Source organism: Labeo rohita, chromosome 20, assembly GCF_022985175.1.
Source record: "Labeo rohita strain BAU-BD-2019 chromosome 20, IGBB_LRoh.1.0, whole genome shotgun sequence".
Lineage (NCBI taxonomy): Eukaryota > Metazoa > Chordata > Actinopteri > Cypriniformes > Cyprinidae > Labeo > Labeo rohita.
In genome coordinates, this window is record NC_066888.1 from 6,220,909 (window position 1) to 6,236,658 (window position 15,750).

At 35.8% G+C, this 15,750-nt stretch overlaps 1 protein-coding gene across 1 annotated transcript in view; it reads right to left on the minus strand.

Annotated features, from left to right (window-relative positions):
- The window catches only part of nid2b (nidogen 2b (osteonidogen)), a 31,462-nt gene that overhangs the window by 13,222 nt on the left and 2,490 nt on the right, over positions 1-15,750 (minus strand). Inside the window, exons 4-14 of the mRNA XM_051137898.1 lie at positions 15,281-15,283; positions 14,194-14,597; positions 13,845-14,090; positions 13,554-13,754; positions 11,726-11,950; positions 11,476-11,619; positions 11,171-11,299; positions 7,780-7,902; positions 7,235-7,471; positions 3,071-3,295; positions 2,454-2,623 (exon numbers count right to left, since the gene is read on the minus strand). Coding sequence (XP_050993855.1) covers positions 2,454-2,623; positions 3,071-3,295; positions 7,235-7,471; positions 7,780-7,902; positions 11,171-11,299; positions 11,476-11,619; positions 11,726-11,950; positions 13,554-13,754; positions 13,845-14,090; positions 14,194-14,597; positions 15,281-15,283 — 2,107 coding nt within the window. The remainder of the gene's footprint in view (positions 1-2,453; positions 2,624-3,070; positions 3,296-7,234; positions 7,472-7,779; positions 7,903-11,170; positions 11,300-11,475; positions 11,620-11,725; positions 11,951-13,553; positions 13,755-13,844; positions 14,091-14,193; positions 14,598-15,280; positions 15,284-15,750) is intronic.

Consider the following 15,750-nt stretch of genomic DNA (forward strand, 5'->3'; position numbering starts at 1 on the left):
CATGGAAACGCCTTTTGCCTTGCATAAAATAAACAATTTTTATTCATTATTGTGCTGTTTAATCTTAAAGTGCCCCTATTATGCCATTTTAAAGGTTGCTAATATTGTTTTAATAGACTCCCAAAACAGGTTTACATGTATGCAAGGTCAAAAAACACTTCAGTTTTCTCCAAAAATAGATTTAATTTTATCCCATTTCTAAATGATTCCTAAACGACTCCTGCGAAGCAGTTCGAAGAATCAGTCTCTCTAAACCCCTCCTTTCCGTGAGCCCTCACTGCTGTGATTGGTCAGATGGCGCAGTCCTTTATGATTGGTCTACCGCGCACGGCGTGTCGGAAAACGAAACGCCCATTGCCATAACTGACTGACAGCCCTGGATACTTGTCAATACATAGAAAAGATGGCATCAGTTTTACCATAACAATTCGAGCCAGAGTCTGACGATGAAACGGCTGAAGTGGCTGATCGACAAGTTAGCACGGTCTACCGTGGAAAGTGCTTGCAATTTGCTTATGTAAGCGAACCGGGCACACCTCTATGTTATAAACTTCAACATCAGTGCAGCCCTTCAGAGCACAGCGGCAAAAGTTTATTTTAACAACTCATTTGAACTTTGTCCGCGGCGTGCGCGTCCGCTTTGGTCGAGACCGAAACAAGCCGTCCTCGCAGGGCGGAATGCATTGAAACGAATGGGTTAGGGCTGGAACGATTAATCGCACAATGTCGTGAGGCGTCACTGACAAGCTACGCCATTTTGCGCGCGATTTGGCGTAGCTTGTCAGTGCTTTACGGCTCTGTGTATTACTTGCCGCTCCAGCTGAACGCACGTGATGGAGCTTTACTACTAATCAAAGTACCGGCTTCATTGACTAAACGCGCCTCACGACATCGTGCGATTAATCATTGCAGCCCTAGGTTTCATAGCACAGCGCGTTCCGCATTCGGTGTGAAAGCCGCTTTGTGCGCCATCCTTTATCATCACTTAAACTAATGAGACAGACAGACAGTCAAGCTGCATCAATCACAAATTGTCAGACTACAGTGGGTCCACAGCTCAACAACAGAACTACAGAAGCGTGATTTAGCCGGTTAGCAAGACATGTGCAGGGTTGTTATACAACATAACATACACAACTACGTATTTTGAACGATCGCTAGAAAATACAATCTTTGTAGATTCATCATCTTTTGGAAGTGAATATTAAACAGTTTTACTCACAGCGTAGGATACAGCGTCTTCTGTACAATGTACATGTAAATGTCCATGTGAAGTAAACCCCATGGAAATGTATGGGCGGGCAAGTTGTTCGCGAAGTAGAACGTGGGTGGACATTATGCAAATCTGTTACTTCGTGACGTGTGGCCGTAACAGAAAAAGATTTGAAATCCTGACGACTCGTTTAGGCAAATGTGAGTCGACTCTTTTTTTTGATAGACAATAACTTTATGTATCGTGCACTGTCGGCTTCACAACTTTGCAGATAGTTCATGTTCACATACGGCTACATGACACACTGCATGAAAGATCATATTTGAAAACGCATAATAGGGGCACTTTAAGATATGTTCTCTAATGTCAGTACTGTTTGTTTAATGGCAGTTTTTGGAGTCAGTCATGGCATTTTTTGAAATGTGAGCCCGCGGTCTGAAGTTTGCAGTTACCCTGGCGAAAAGCAACCCTTTACCGGCTCAGATTTCGGGGACACACCGGCATGACAATTAGCGCTATTTCTGTAGAAAAGAGAATGGCTGAATACACTAAAATGAAAATTCTACTTTTAAATGTTACATTTTTTATGTCTAAAATGCTTGTTAAACCATTTTAAATGTAATATTGCTGTATTCTGCATGTATTCACCCAAATAAATTAAATCTGTCTTGTATTTTGTTGATGTGTTCTTGCTTAATAATAAATGTTCATCTTTTGATTATTGCTGTTGCCTCTAGTAATTCTCTGTGTGTGTGTGTGTGTGTGTGTGTGTGTGTTTTATAAGTTCCAGTTTATTTTAAACCAGCAGTATAATCATTTTTAAACAATAGTTGACTTAAATTAAATAACCCATTAACCCAGTTAACTCAAAATAACCCTGTATATGTTCTGTCCAATATTTACTCAGTGTTGGGTTGCCAAATAACCCAAGCTGGGTTGTTTTTAACCCAGCATGTTTTAGAGTTAGAGAACTGCATTAAATATTTTTAACACTGTTAAACTGGAAAAATGAATTGTCTGCATTAACATGCTAACTTTGACACCCACTAATCACATTACTTTCCATTAAAAATGTAACTAAGAAACACAGTTACTTTTTTTTGAAAAGTAACACAATATTGTAATGCATTACTTTTAAAAGTAACTTTCCCCAACACTGATTATCAAGCATTATTATTTGTACTTTTTTTACAGATTTTGAATTTTGATATGATCATGTATTGTAGTTATGAGGGTCTACCTTTAAGGCTAGTAAAATAGTGGATTTTTCTTGAACTGGATCTGTTTCATCAAGAGGAATGACTCCAATCTGTGAGGCTTGTGTGTAAAGGATAGCAGGCCCTGAAGGAGAGGATCTTATCACAGGATACATCAGTGCATTATTCAATGATGAAGCATCAATTGAGATACCTGACAGTTAAAAAGAAGATGCATTAGGACATGCTGCTTGATGGCTGCTTGATTTACAGAAAAAAAAAAAAAATCACATTAAAATCACTCAACATGAATACTATTTGATTTATCTCCATATTCTGTCTATTATCAGACATTTTTTATTTTTTGAAAACAATCATAGATGACAAATATTCTTGCAAACTGGATAGTTTTACATTAGCTGATTAACTTGTTTTTGCATGATGCTGCATCCACACCACTAGGTGTCAGTATAAAGTCAAAGAGCATTTTTGTATCAAGCTTCGAAATGTACAAAAAATGCTTTGTGCTTTAATAAAACAGCTTAGTTTGTCCAGTAACTTCCGCGTGATTACGCAGATTTTTCAATGGAATATATCATTTTTTCTTTGTAAAAGGGCTTTTCAATGTAAAAAGTGCATTCTAAATAACTTCATTACTCACAGGGGGGCTTTACATCATCGTATGAGCGTGTTCCAAGCATTTCCACGCCTTGACTGTCCACACACCAGCAGAAACTGCTGTTGCCATAACATTGCACAGGCAGGAAATTCCCGTGAGCGTCACACAGGGGCATGTAGTCCTGAGAAGACGGCTGACCACTGTAGTGAGTCATGAGTGAAAGCCTCCAGCGCTCACACACAGTCTCCGCACGGGGAAGCAGTGCCGCTGAGTAAGAGACACAGCACACACTGTCACAACGTTTCCTTTGGAAAACATTTTTCCAGAAATTTTTCAAATCTCTGACCGCATCCATATATCTTGCCTCAGTGAATGACTATGTGAGCGTTAATTACAGTTAGGCCGTCTCATGAGGGATAATTATGTCATATATAGTTGGAACTGAACACCACTCCCACAACACACATGCAGTAGAACAGGAAGTGTGTCCCTGTGTTTTAAATGCCTCGGATTTGGCAGCATATCACTGATCTTTTGAATTTTACAACAACTTAAATGGCAGTGGACCAAGCTTTTTGAAACTTAAAAAAACTAAAAGAATAAAACTGAAATAAACAACAGTGTGTGTGTGCTGTCAAATCGATTAATCACTAATAATTGCAACCAGAATAAAAGTATATATATACATAATATATATATACACTGTACACTGTGTGCAGAATTATTAGGCATGTTGATATTCTGGTCATATTTTTTTTTCCAAACACATTTTACCAATTCCAAACCACATCAGTCTTAGTAACTACTGTTAATTTTGTATTTAATCATTTATATGTGATATATAATTGTCCGTGAAGGCTGGAAGTGAAAAACTCCTTATATTCAGGTGTGCAAAATTATTAGGCATGTTTTCGTTTACAGCTAAAATGAGCCAAAAAAGAGATTTAACCCAGACTGAAAAGTCCAAATTATTAAATGCCCATGAGAAGAATGCAATACTAATGCATTACAAGAATTTGCAAAGTTAAGGCTTGACCATTGGACAGAGAAATGCTTGTTGAGTCTGCATGGTCAGAAAAAAACAGGTGGAGAAGAAAAGATGCATGTTAACTGCAAAAGAATTAGGAATTAAGGTGAAGAATTAGGTGTGACACCATCAGGAACCGTTTCCAGTTCTCCAGCGCCACCATTTTCCAGAACTGCAACCTACCTGGAGTCTTCAGAAGTACAATGTGTCAGGTTCTCAGAGACTTTGCTTGGTAAAAAATCCTAAAAAATGCCCCTGACTTAATAAGAATAACAAGCTGACGTCTTGTGAAATACATGAAGACAGTTTTTTATATGCTTTAGAGACAGATAAGTTGAGAGTGACTCTTGAAGGACAAGCATCACATCCTCTTGTGCCTCTGATTCAAGAATTTATCTTCTAAAATCTGGCAGTAAGTTTTGGGAGTTCATTTTAGTCCATCTCTGCAAGTCAGACTTTTCAGGATAAGAGACTAAACATGAACTCCCAAAACTTACTGCCAGATTTTGGAAGATAAATTCTTGAATCAGAGGCACAAGAGGATGTGATGCTTGTCCTTCAAGAGTCACTCTCAACTTATCTGTCTCTAAAGCATATAAAAACTGTCTTCATGTATTTCACAAGACGTCAGCTTGTTATTCTTATTAAGTCAGGGGCATTTTTTAGATTTTTTACCAAGCAAAGTCTCTGAGAACCTGACACATTGCACTTCTGAAGACTCCAGGTAGGTTGCAGTTCTGGAAAATGGTGGCGCTGGAGACTAAACGGTTCCTGATGGTGTCACACCTAATTCTTCACCTTAATTCCTAATTCTTTTGCAGTTAACATGCATCTTTTCTTCTCCACCTGTTTTTTCTGACCATGCAGACTCAACAAGCATTTCTCTGTCCAATGGTCAAGCCTTAACTTTGCAAATTCTTGTAATGCATTAGTATTGCATTCTTCTCATGGGCATTTAATAATTTGGACTTTTCAGTCTGGGTTAAATCTCTTTTTTGGCTCATTTTAGCTGTAAACGAAAACATGCCTAATAATTTTGCACACCTGAATATAAGGAGTTTTTCACTTCCAGCCTTCACGGACAATTATATATCACATATAAATGATTAAATACAAAATTAACAGTAGTTACTAAGACTGATGTGGTTTGGAATTGGTAAAATGTGTTTGGAAAAAAAATATGACCAGAATATCAACATGCCTAATAATTCTGCACACAGTGTATATATATATTAAATATATATACATGCATGTGTGTGTATTTATAGATATAAATATATACACTGCACACATATATTGTGTTAACACAAACATTTTCATTCTGAATGTGATTAATCATGATTAATCGATTTGACAGTACTAATATATGTAATTAAATTCTTACAACAATATATTCTTATTGAATAGCATTCAATAGTAATATTTATATATCTGACCAAGCTGAAAGTTAGTGGTCAGACAGTTTTGAGGGTCAACTGTACTAAAAACAAGATTAACAGGCAATATTGTTAAAATGTTTGGGGTTAGTAAGGTTTTTTTTTTTTTAAGAAATGAATACTTTATTATTATTATTATTATTATTATTATTATTATAAGAAAAGAAGATTCATAAAATACAAATGTTCTTGAGCACCAAATGAGCATATTAGAATGACTAACAAAGACCATTGTTATTTTAGTAACACTAAAATTTTATTAGTTTTCGTTTTTATTTTAAATGAGATTTTATTTTTATATTTTCTGATTTTTTTTTTATTATAGTTTAAGATTTAGTAATTTTTCTTGTGTTTTTGCCATTTTATTAGTTTCTGTTGTACTGTATGTGTATATATTATTATACATTTTTATTTTATTTCAGTTCCAGTTTTAGTTATATATATATATATATACACACACACATATCAAGTTAAACTATAAAAATAAGAAATGTTCCTTTGGAAACTAGCTGAAGTTTGTTTTTGTTTATGTATTTATTTATTTTACATTTAATTTTATTCCAGTTAAGAATATTTTATTTTATGTTGGTTTAGTTTAGTTTAGTTAGTTAGTTAAGACTACTGGGAAATGAGAAATGTTGCATTGAAAACTAGCTGAAAGTAAATAAGTTTATTTTTTTAATATATTTTATTTTAATCCAGTTAACATTATTTTATTTTATTTTAGTTTATTTTTTTTAGTTAACTTTAAAAACACTGCTAAAAGCTACAGGAAAATGAGAGATGTTGCTTTGGAAACTAGAGCTGAAAAAAAAAAAAAATTTAATTTTTTTATATTTTAATATTTTATTTTATTCCAGTTAACATTATTGTTTTATTTTATTTTATTTTATTTTATTTTATTTTATTTTATTTAAATAACACTGCTTAAGGCTACAGGAAAATAAGAAATGTTGCTTTGGAAACTACCTGAAAGAAGTTTAATTATTTTATATTCTATTCCATGCTAATCCAGTTAACATTATTTTATTTTGTTTTATTTTATTTATTTTTAGTTAACTACAATAACACGCCTAAAAGTCGGCATTGATAGCCTTGTGGGCAGCGCACCGACAGCGCCACTGCACTACGGGTGACCCGAGCTTGAATCCTGGCTCGAGGACCTTTTCCACTCTCGCCCCCTTCTCTCTCTCCCACTTGGCTTCCTGTCAGCTATGATCTGTCCTATCCTAATAAAGGCAAAAAAGCCAAAAACAAATCTTAAAAAAAATAAATAAATAAACAACACGGCTAAAGACTACATGAAAATGAGAAGTGTTGCTTTGGAAACTACCTGAAAGAAAATAAGTTTAGTTTTATTATATTTTTATTTTAATCCAGTTAACATTATTTTAATTTTTTATTTTATTTTATTTTATTTTATTTTATTTTATTTTATTTTATTTTTTTATTTTATTTTATTTTATTTTATCTTGTCTTATCTTATCTTATCTTACAACTCTACAAAAGACTACAGGAAAAGGTTTCTCAATAATTTAGCTTTGCCATTACAGAAATAAACAACTTTTTAAAATATAAAACCGTATTGCATATTACGTAAACATATTTCACAATATTTCTGCTTTTAATGTATTTTGATTGAGTAAATACAGCTTTAATAAGCAGGGAATTCTTTTAAAAAACAAAAGAAGTTTACGTGTGTTTAACCAAATCAAAAGTGAATGTGAGGGCATAAATCCATACCTGGTTGATCACAGTTGGCATGCGCTGTGCCAGGCATTGTCCTGGTGCCCACTCTCTCCTGCCCTCTACTGTCCACACACCAGCAGTGTCCAGTGCTGCCCAGACACTGCAGGAGCTTGTACTGCCCTTTTTCATCACACTGAGGAATGAAGGCCTCCAGACCAGGGTAGATACTTAGACTCTCCTGCAGACTTTCTCTGTGCTGCTGGCACACAGTTAATGGGGGTCTGTGCTTCTCTAGCATAGAAAAACATAGAGAACCAGTGAACTTTCAAGTACATTACATGAACATTATCCACTAAATGGCATGATGTGAGTAAGCCAAGTCCTGGAACAAAGGATGTTGTTCCAGGAACATGTTCAACTTGTTTCAAGTATGCTACGAATGATCAAACAAGTTGTTTGGTTTTTGATTGATTTATAATACTCTGCTAAACATAATATTTGACTTGAGTGCCGGACTTCTTATAAGCAAAGAGAACAGCCTGTTACTGAGCTGACAGGGAGAAAGCGTTGTGTGTGGCTTGATAAATGTTGTGGTTTACGTGGTGGTTGGCAGAGGAAGCCGTCGCCTCTGTATTCAGGCCAGCACTGGCAGTGGAAGGAGCCCTGGGTGTTGAAGCAGGAAGAAAACGGATGACAGAGCTGAAGAAAACACTCATCGATATCTGTAAAAGAAGAGAATGATAAGCCTCTTATGAAATGAAACTCTCGAATGTGTACCACATGTGTGGTTACATAAATTACATTTGTGATTGAAGAGCATTAGTGGTCCTCATGCATGAAAATGCGTAACAAATTCCTGTGTTGAATGATAATGATTTATGAATGACCATAAATTGTGCATAAAGTCATTCTTAGATAAATTGTTCAGCTGACGTGAATGTAGGTATGTTTTTTAAACAAATGGTCTACGGAGACATTTGTAATTTTTAGCCAAATATTTAAAGTGCCCCTATTATGAATTTTTGAAAATTACCTTTTATGCAGTGTGTAACACAGCTCAAAGTGAATGAAAACATCTTGCAAAATTTTAAATCTGAAAGTTATTGTCTTTCAAAAGAAAGAATCATGTAAATGAGAATCATGTAACTGAATCGTGTAAACGAGTCATTTTTGAAACAAATAAGCTGTTTAAAATTGACGTCAACATGACATGTTAGCATATCGCCTGCCCACTTCTTGCACGCACACACCCGGCCCCGGGAAAACCGGAACTCCCCAAAAAACACTGTAGCTATGGTGACCATATTTTAGTTTGCAAAAAAAGAGGACAGTTGGGGCCAGATGCATGGGGGATAAAAAGCCCCCAAAGTAGCACAATTACCATTTCCCATATCAAAACACAAAATATTTCATTTCCATACCTAAAATGTATATTTTACAGTCACCCTTGTGCACATTGATCATAAACACAGCTAAAAGACCAGTGGCCATCACAAAACTTAACAGCTTAACATGCAAAATGTTTCGATACAGGCATTTGGTCAAGGCACATGGGTCAAGACAAGAGGAGGATTTGCTGTTTAGCAAATAATGTGCTCATATCTGATCTTGTAAGATTATACAGAGTGCTGTGATCATGAAATTGAAAGTGAAAGTGAATAGTCACTCATTCAAAGGAGATTTAAATACTCTGTATACAATAGCGGCTCCCTGATGCATGAAAATTATATTCAATATTACAATGATTGCGTGAGCAGGTGGTTATGGCCTGAAATTCAGTGGAAGCAGGATCAATAGTCCCGCGTAGGGCTTTAATACAAAAACACACACAATGAATGGCGACCGTAGAAAGCAAAAGCCTAATCCTGGACATTTTGGTCGATTTAGAAATCTCGGCCGGACACATTTTTTTTAGGTCCAAAAAGAGGACATGCCCAGGGAAAAGAGGACGTCTTAACTGTAGCCAATTCCTGTGGATAGGATCATGTGGAGAGGACGCTGTGTTCTGCACTGTAAAGGGGAAAACCTGTTAGTGTACAGTAGGGAAAAATGTCGAAAAACTCCCATCTCATTTTCTCCTCCAACTTCAAAATTGTCCTATATTGCTGCAGAAGTATCGACTCAGTGTTTACAAAGTGAACGTGCAAGGAGGGTCAAACACTCTTTACGAAAAAAGGCTGAAAAACAGCAATGTAGGACAATTTTGAAGTTGGAGGAGAAAACGAGATGGGAGTTTTACATACCCTAACTGTCTTGAAACAAAGTGCAGAGTACACATGCACATCGCAGCGCTAGACAAGACAATCATTTGTGGTAAGAAAGTGTATATATATATATATATATATATATATATATATATTTTTTTTTTTTTTTTTTTTTTTTACAGAAAATTACAAATCGTTTTGCTAGTTAAGACCCTTATTCCTCGGCTGGGATTGTTTAGAGCCAGTTGTAGCTGCTGTGAAACTGCATTTTTAACGTTCAGTCCTTTGTGCACCACTATATGGAGAAAATGAAATGTTTTCCTCAAAAAACTGAATTCCTTTGCGACTGAAGAAAGAAAGACATGAACACAGGGGTGAGTAAATTATCAGGACTTTTTTTATTCTGAAAGTGGTGTAATTCTTTACAGATTGTTGCTCTCATGTACTCTGTAGCATGCAAAATACATATTTAGTTGTGTGTGTTGTGTTCTCTCCACGCAGCTTGTAGGTCTCTGGCTAACCGGCTAACAGCAATATCTGTTCGCTCGTAATTGTCTAAAAATGTGTTGATAAATAGTGGATGTTTGTCGTTTGGTATTACTTGGAGTTGTGATAAAGATTAGAGCAATACGTTGGTGTACAAACTGCAGTGCTTTATCAATACATTTCTGCGTTAGCCTAACACATATACCATGGCTGTTTGGGCGTTTACTGTAATGGTGATGGGCATTCCATTGCACGCAGTAGACCAATCACCTTAGATTAGCGTCATGCAAAGGAGGAAATTAATCGCTGAGTGAACCGTTTGGGAGTCATTGAGCAAATAAGATAAAAATAAATGCATATTATAAGACAATGAAAGTGTTTTGGACCTTGCATGCATGTCAACCTGTTGTTGTGTGTGTGTTCCTCAAATCTAAATGGCTGAGAGAAGTGTGATATTCTAGTGATATTGGAACTGCACCCATTTCACTTTTTGTATCACTTCACTTGCGGTATTTCTTACAGCGAGTGTCATGGTGGACACCCAAATCCATATAATTATATACATAATACAGTGTGAGAATGTACTTGTTTAGACTTCAGATATGTGGTTGGTTAATGAAGATAACATTTATTTAAAATTTGGTTTCGATGTTTCCAGAGATGTGAGCTTCAGGGCGACAGCGGCCGTTCTACACTCATGAACCTGCCGAGAGCACCCTTACCTCGGCCAGATTTACCTCTTCGTTATTTAATAACAGAGGCTTGGGCTCAGTTTGATATTTGAATTCATGCCAGAAGGGAAAGATGTTCTGCACTATAGAGGGTTTTTAAAGACACTCTGTTGTTGTTTTTTTTTATGCATTTACACACTCATGCCGTCAAACTATTATATAAACGCAATATCGCACTCGTAGCTGTGCGTTATGGCTGTATTTCAGCACGCTGTGATTGCCTACATTGCTGATATATAGCCATATTGCATGGCTACAAGTCTGATATTGCTCATATATACAGTATGTAAAATATTATGTATCTCATTAGAAATTATCTACTCACAACACCCAAATTCTCAAACACACTTACAATACCCTTCAGTTTATTTCTTTACTGCTGCATAGTTAAGTATGTTTTTGTTATCCCTTGTCTCTTGTTCTTGGGTTTTTTTTATTATTATTATTATTATTCTTTTTTTTTTTCTCTCTTTTCCCCTTGGTTTTGTATCTTTTTGTAATGTTTTAAAATGTATAAATAAAACAACAATAATAAAAAAAATCTCAAACACAGATTACTGCACACTTACCCACACACACATGTGAATCGAGGTCAAACTCATAGCCAGTTTGACAGTTGCAGTGATAGCCACCCGGCATGTTCACACACTCGGAGTGAGGACCACAGGAACTGAGCCCCTCAGCGCACTCATCTACATCTGGAACACAGATTCAAACCCAAGAGAGCCATTTGGAATTTTAACTCAGACAGTAATTCAATAAAGGCATGAGAAAATGACATCCAGTCTCTAAGGGAACTCTCAAAGGAGCAGTCATAGCAAGCGCTTGGCCTGATGTCAAAACATGACATATGTGAACACTGAAATACTTGTACCATAGCAGTTGCGTCCATCCCCCTGGAAGCCCATTGCACACTGACAGTGGTAATGAGTGCCATCCCCTGGCAGACAGAGGGCCATTGGGTCACAATGGTGCTTCCTAGTCGAACAAGGGTTCAACTCAAGCCCAGGGAGCTCACCTGATAACATACAATTAAAGAATGTTCTCAACAAGATCCAGAATTTTATGAAATAGAACCAAAAATGACTCATATGCTAGAATGGTTTAGTTGAGTATGTTCTTACCTCCTACAGGTCCCACTTTGTTAGTTATGGCATATCTAAGGGTGGTTCCTTCTGTGAACATGACCATCAGATGCTCCACATTCACCTGCTGAAAGTCCGGTATGGTCCATGGGCCGTGCTCACAGGGACGGAAACTCACATTCTGGTGTAGCATGTAGGAGAATGTCTCAGATCCACCATTTTCTGACACCACCATGTACTCTCGCAGTGAAGATGATGTCACAGCTGAACCAGACACAAGCTGCATTACTCATTATGTCCAAATAACAAATAATAGGGCATTATCTTTGGACTTGAGTGGCATATTGCTTGTAAAATCACAATTGATAAAGACATGATATTCAATTAAAAGTTTAAATACATTTATTATTAATTATTATTGGAAAAAAAAATGTTATTTAGGTAATCATAATATCTGATGTGGCCTCACAAATATGATTATGAAATTTGATAATGAAGCTGTAATTATGACATAAAGTCAAAATTGTGATAAATCATAATTTACTTTTTATTTTCTAATTTATAAGAACTCATAGGTATGACAATGAATGTACTTTTAAAACTTTTTCTCATCATTTCAGTTTTGGTGTGATAATTATGACTGTCAGATGATTTTCACTTTTCATCTCATAGTTATGGCTTATCTTAATTTTGACTTTAGGTCAAGACAGTATCTCATAATTTCAACTTTTTATGTCGTAAATTCAACTTTAAGACAATTATGACAGAAATGTATAATTCTGACTTTTTATGTCATAATTTCGACTTTTCATCTCATGACTTAGTATCTCATAATTTCATTTTTTTCATAATTTCGACTTTTCATGTCATGACTCAGCATCTCATAATTTCATTTTTTTCATAATTTCGACTTTTCATCTCATGACTTAGTATCTCATAATTTCGTTTTTTTTTTCATAATTTTGACTTTTCATCTCATGACTTTGTATCTCATAATTTCAGCTCTTAGGTCATAATTTTAACTTTTTATTTCATAATTTTGACTTTTTTTTATCTCATAACTTAGTATCTCATAATTTCAGCTTTTATATCATAATTTTGACTTTTCACATCATTACTTAGTATCTCATAATTTAATTTTTTTTTCATAATTTCAACTTTTTATCTCATAAATTAGTATCTCATAATTAATTTGTTTTCCCATAATTTTGACTTTTCATCTCATAACTTAGTATCTCATAATTTCAACTTTTTATTTCATAATTTTGACTTTTTATCTCACAACTTAGTATCTTATAATTTCCTTTTTTTCATAATTTCAACTTTTTATCTCATGACTTAATATCTCACAATTGACTTTTTTTTCATAATCTCGAATTTTCATCTCAAGACTTAGTATCTCATAATTTCAGCTTTTATGTCATAATTTTGACTTTTTATCTCACAACTTAGTATCTTATAATTTCATTTTTTTTTTCATAATTTCAACTTTTCAACTCATGACTTAATATCTCATAATTGACTTTTTTTTCATAATTTTGACTTTTCATCTCATGACTAAGTATCTTATATATATATATATATATATATATATATATATATATAATCTAACTTAGTTCTTGGTTTTCAAGTGAACTTGCAGGTTAATTTGTTATTGTTACAGTTCTTCATTTGTCATTTGGAAATAATTTCATTGGTGGAGCACAATAGACAAGGTAACTGCCAGTACTGAGTCTAAAATTTAAGTTACTATGGAATGGACATCTTATGTTCTGAATTGTTGTATAAAAGCAATATCATGTTTATAATTGTGTGGACTGAAATAGAATCCTAGTCACTGCTCTCCAAGATTGTTTACAAGAATTACCTGATTTGTTGTATTGATAGGTCTCTTTATATGGCAGAATATGAACTTTTGCACCATTGGGAATGCTAGGTAAATCTCCACTGATCCTAATGCTGAAATTCAAGTGGTTGAATAAATCCATTCCTTGAGCCTCTTGAATAATGGTAACACGCTGACCTTGTGGGCTGAAGACCAGCTCTGCCTGATGAGAGAACTCAGCACCTGGATAAAATATGTTTTCCTTCATTAGACCTCTTCTTTATCTGTCTGACATAAAGTAATAAAGTTTCAGATAAGAAAAAACAGTCATACCAGTTATGCTGAAGCCATTCAGATGATTTTGGAGCTCAAGAGCAAACAGCCAGCCAATTGTGGAGACTAGCGGGCTCACAGCCATCAGAGCCCAACCTGCCTGACCTGGGACAGGACTGATGGAGATGTAAACACGACCTTCTCCCACCACAGCAAAGCCATGGATGTCCACATTGTTTAGCTTAACTTTAGTGTCTCCAACAGAAACAAGGCCACTCAGCTTTCCACTCAAAGGCTGAGAAATACCTGTAAAATCAAATTTGTCTTTCACATTTGTGTTAGAAACTAATGCAGATCATAGTCATAAAAAATAACATGATAAGAAAATACTAAATGAAAAAAAACGTACCCAGGGGTAAACATTGTCTGCCATTGCCGTAATAACCAGAACGGCAATGACAACACGGACCAGTTTGATAGTCAGTGCAATAACCATCCTGAGAGCAGAATTTCAGATGCAGGCCACACAATTTAGTTACATTTTTTGAAGTAGCTTGTAGCAGTTCTTGGTTTGGTTTTGAGGGGTGTTGAACAAGTGAAGCTGGGATCTCCATTTGGGCTGTAGAAGTAGATTTACCTGAAGGAGTGTCTGATTCTACCATAATGTAGAAATCTTCATCTGTGTTGCTGCGCAAGCTACCAAAACCTATAGAATCAGACTTGGGGATGGAAGCAGGAACTACCTTCAGGAATGGGAACCGGCTGGATCCGATGTGGAAAATCCACAATCCATGTATCCCAGTGTTCCCTGCCCTGAAAGATGCATAAGTAACACAATTATATTTTATATGGTTACAATTGCATCTCAAAAAATTTGAATATCATGAATAAGTTATTATTTTTTTTAATTTAAACTGTCATATATTCATTACATGTAAAGTAAAACATTTCAAAAGATTTTTTGTTTTGTTTTGTTTTAATTTTGATGATTAGAGCTTACAGGTCATGAAAGTCAAAAATCCAGTATCTCAAAATATTAGAATATTTCCTAAGATCAATTAAAAAAAAAGGCAAAAAAAAAAAAAAAGTTCTTGGTCAGGGCTCCTTTAGCACATGGAAGCTCCTTTAGTGTGGCATGGAAGCGATCAGCCTGTGGCACTGCTGAGGCACCACTGAACCTTCAGTTCGTCTGTATTGTCAGTTTATTCGTTTTCTCATCTTTCTCTTAAAAATATCCCATAAATTCCATATGGGATTCAGGTCAGGCATGTTGGTTGGCCAATCAAGCACAGTAATATCATGGTCATTAAACCACTTGGAAGTGGTTTTGGCACTGTGGGCAGGTGCTAAAGTGAGGCTGGTAAAGGAAATCAGCATGTCCATAAAGCTTGTCAGCAGATGGAAGCATAAAGTGCTCCAAAATCTCCACTGCATTGACTTTGGACTTTGAACACAGAAACAACACCAACAGACATCACGGCACCCCAAATCACCACTGACTTCAGAAACTTCACACTGGACTTCAAGCAGCTTGGATTCATGCCTCTCCAGTCTTCCTCCATTCTCTGGGACCATGACTTGCAAAATTTACTTTTATCTGAAAAGAGTACTTTGGACTACTGGGCAACAGTCCAGGTCATTTTCTCCTTAGCTCAGTTAAGATGCTTCTGATGTTGTTTCTGTTTCTGAAGTGGTTTGGTAGCCCTTTTCCTGAAGACATCGAAGCGAGGTGACTCTTGTTGCGCTGACTCCAGCTTCACTTGACTCCTTGTGAAGCTCTCCCAAGTGTTTGAATCGGCTTTGCTTGACAGTTTTCTCAAGCTTGCAGTCATCCATGTTGCTTGTGCACCTTTTCCTACCCAGGTTCTTCCTTCCACTCTACTATGCATTTAATATGCTTTGATACAGCACTCTGTGAACAGCCACCGGTAATGACCTTCTGTGACTTACCCTCTTTGTGGAGGGT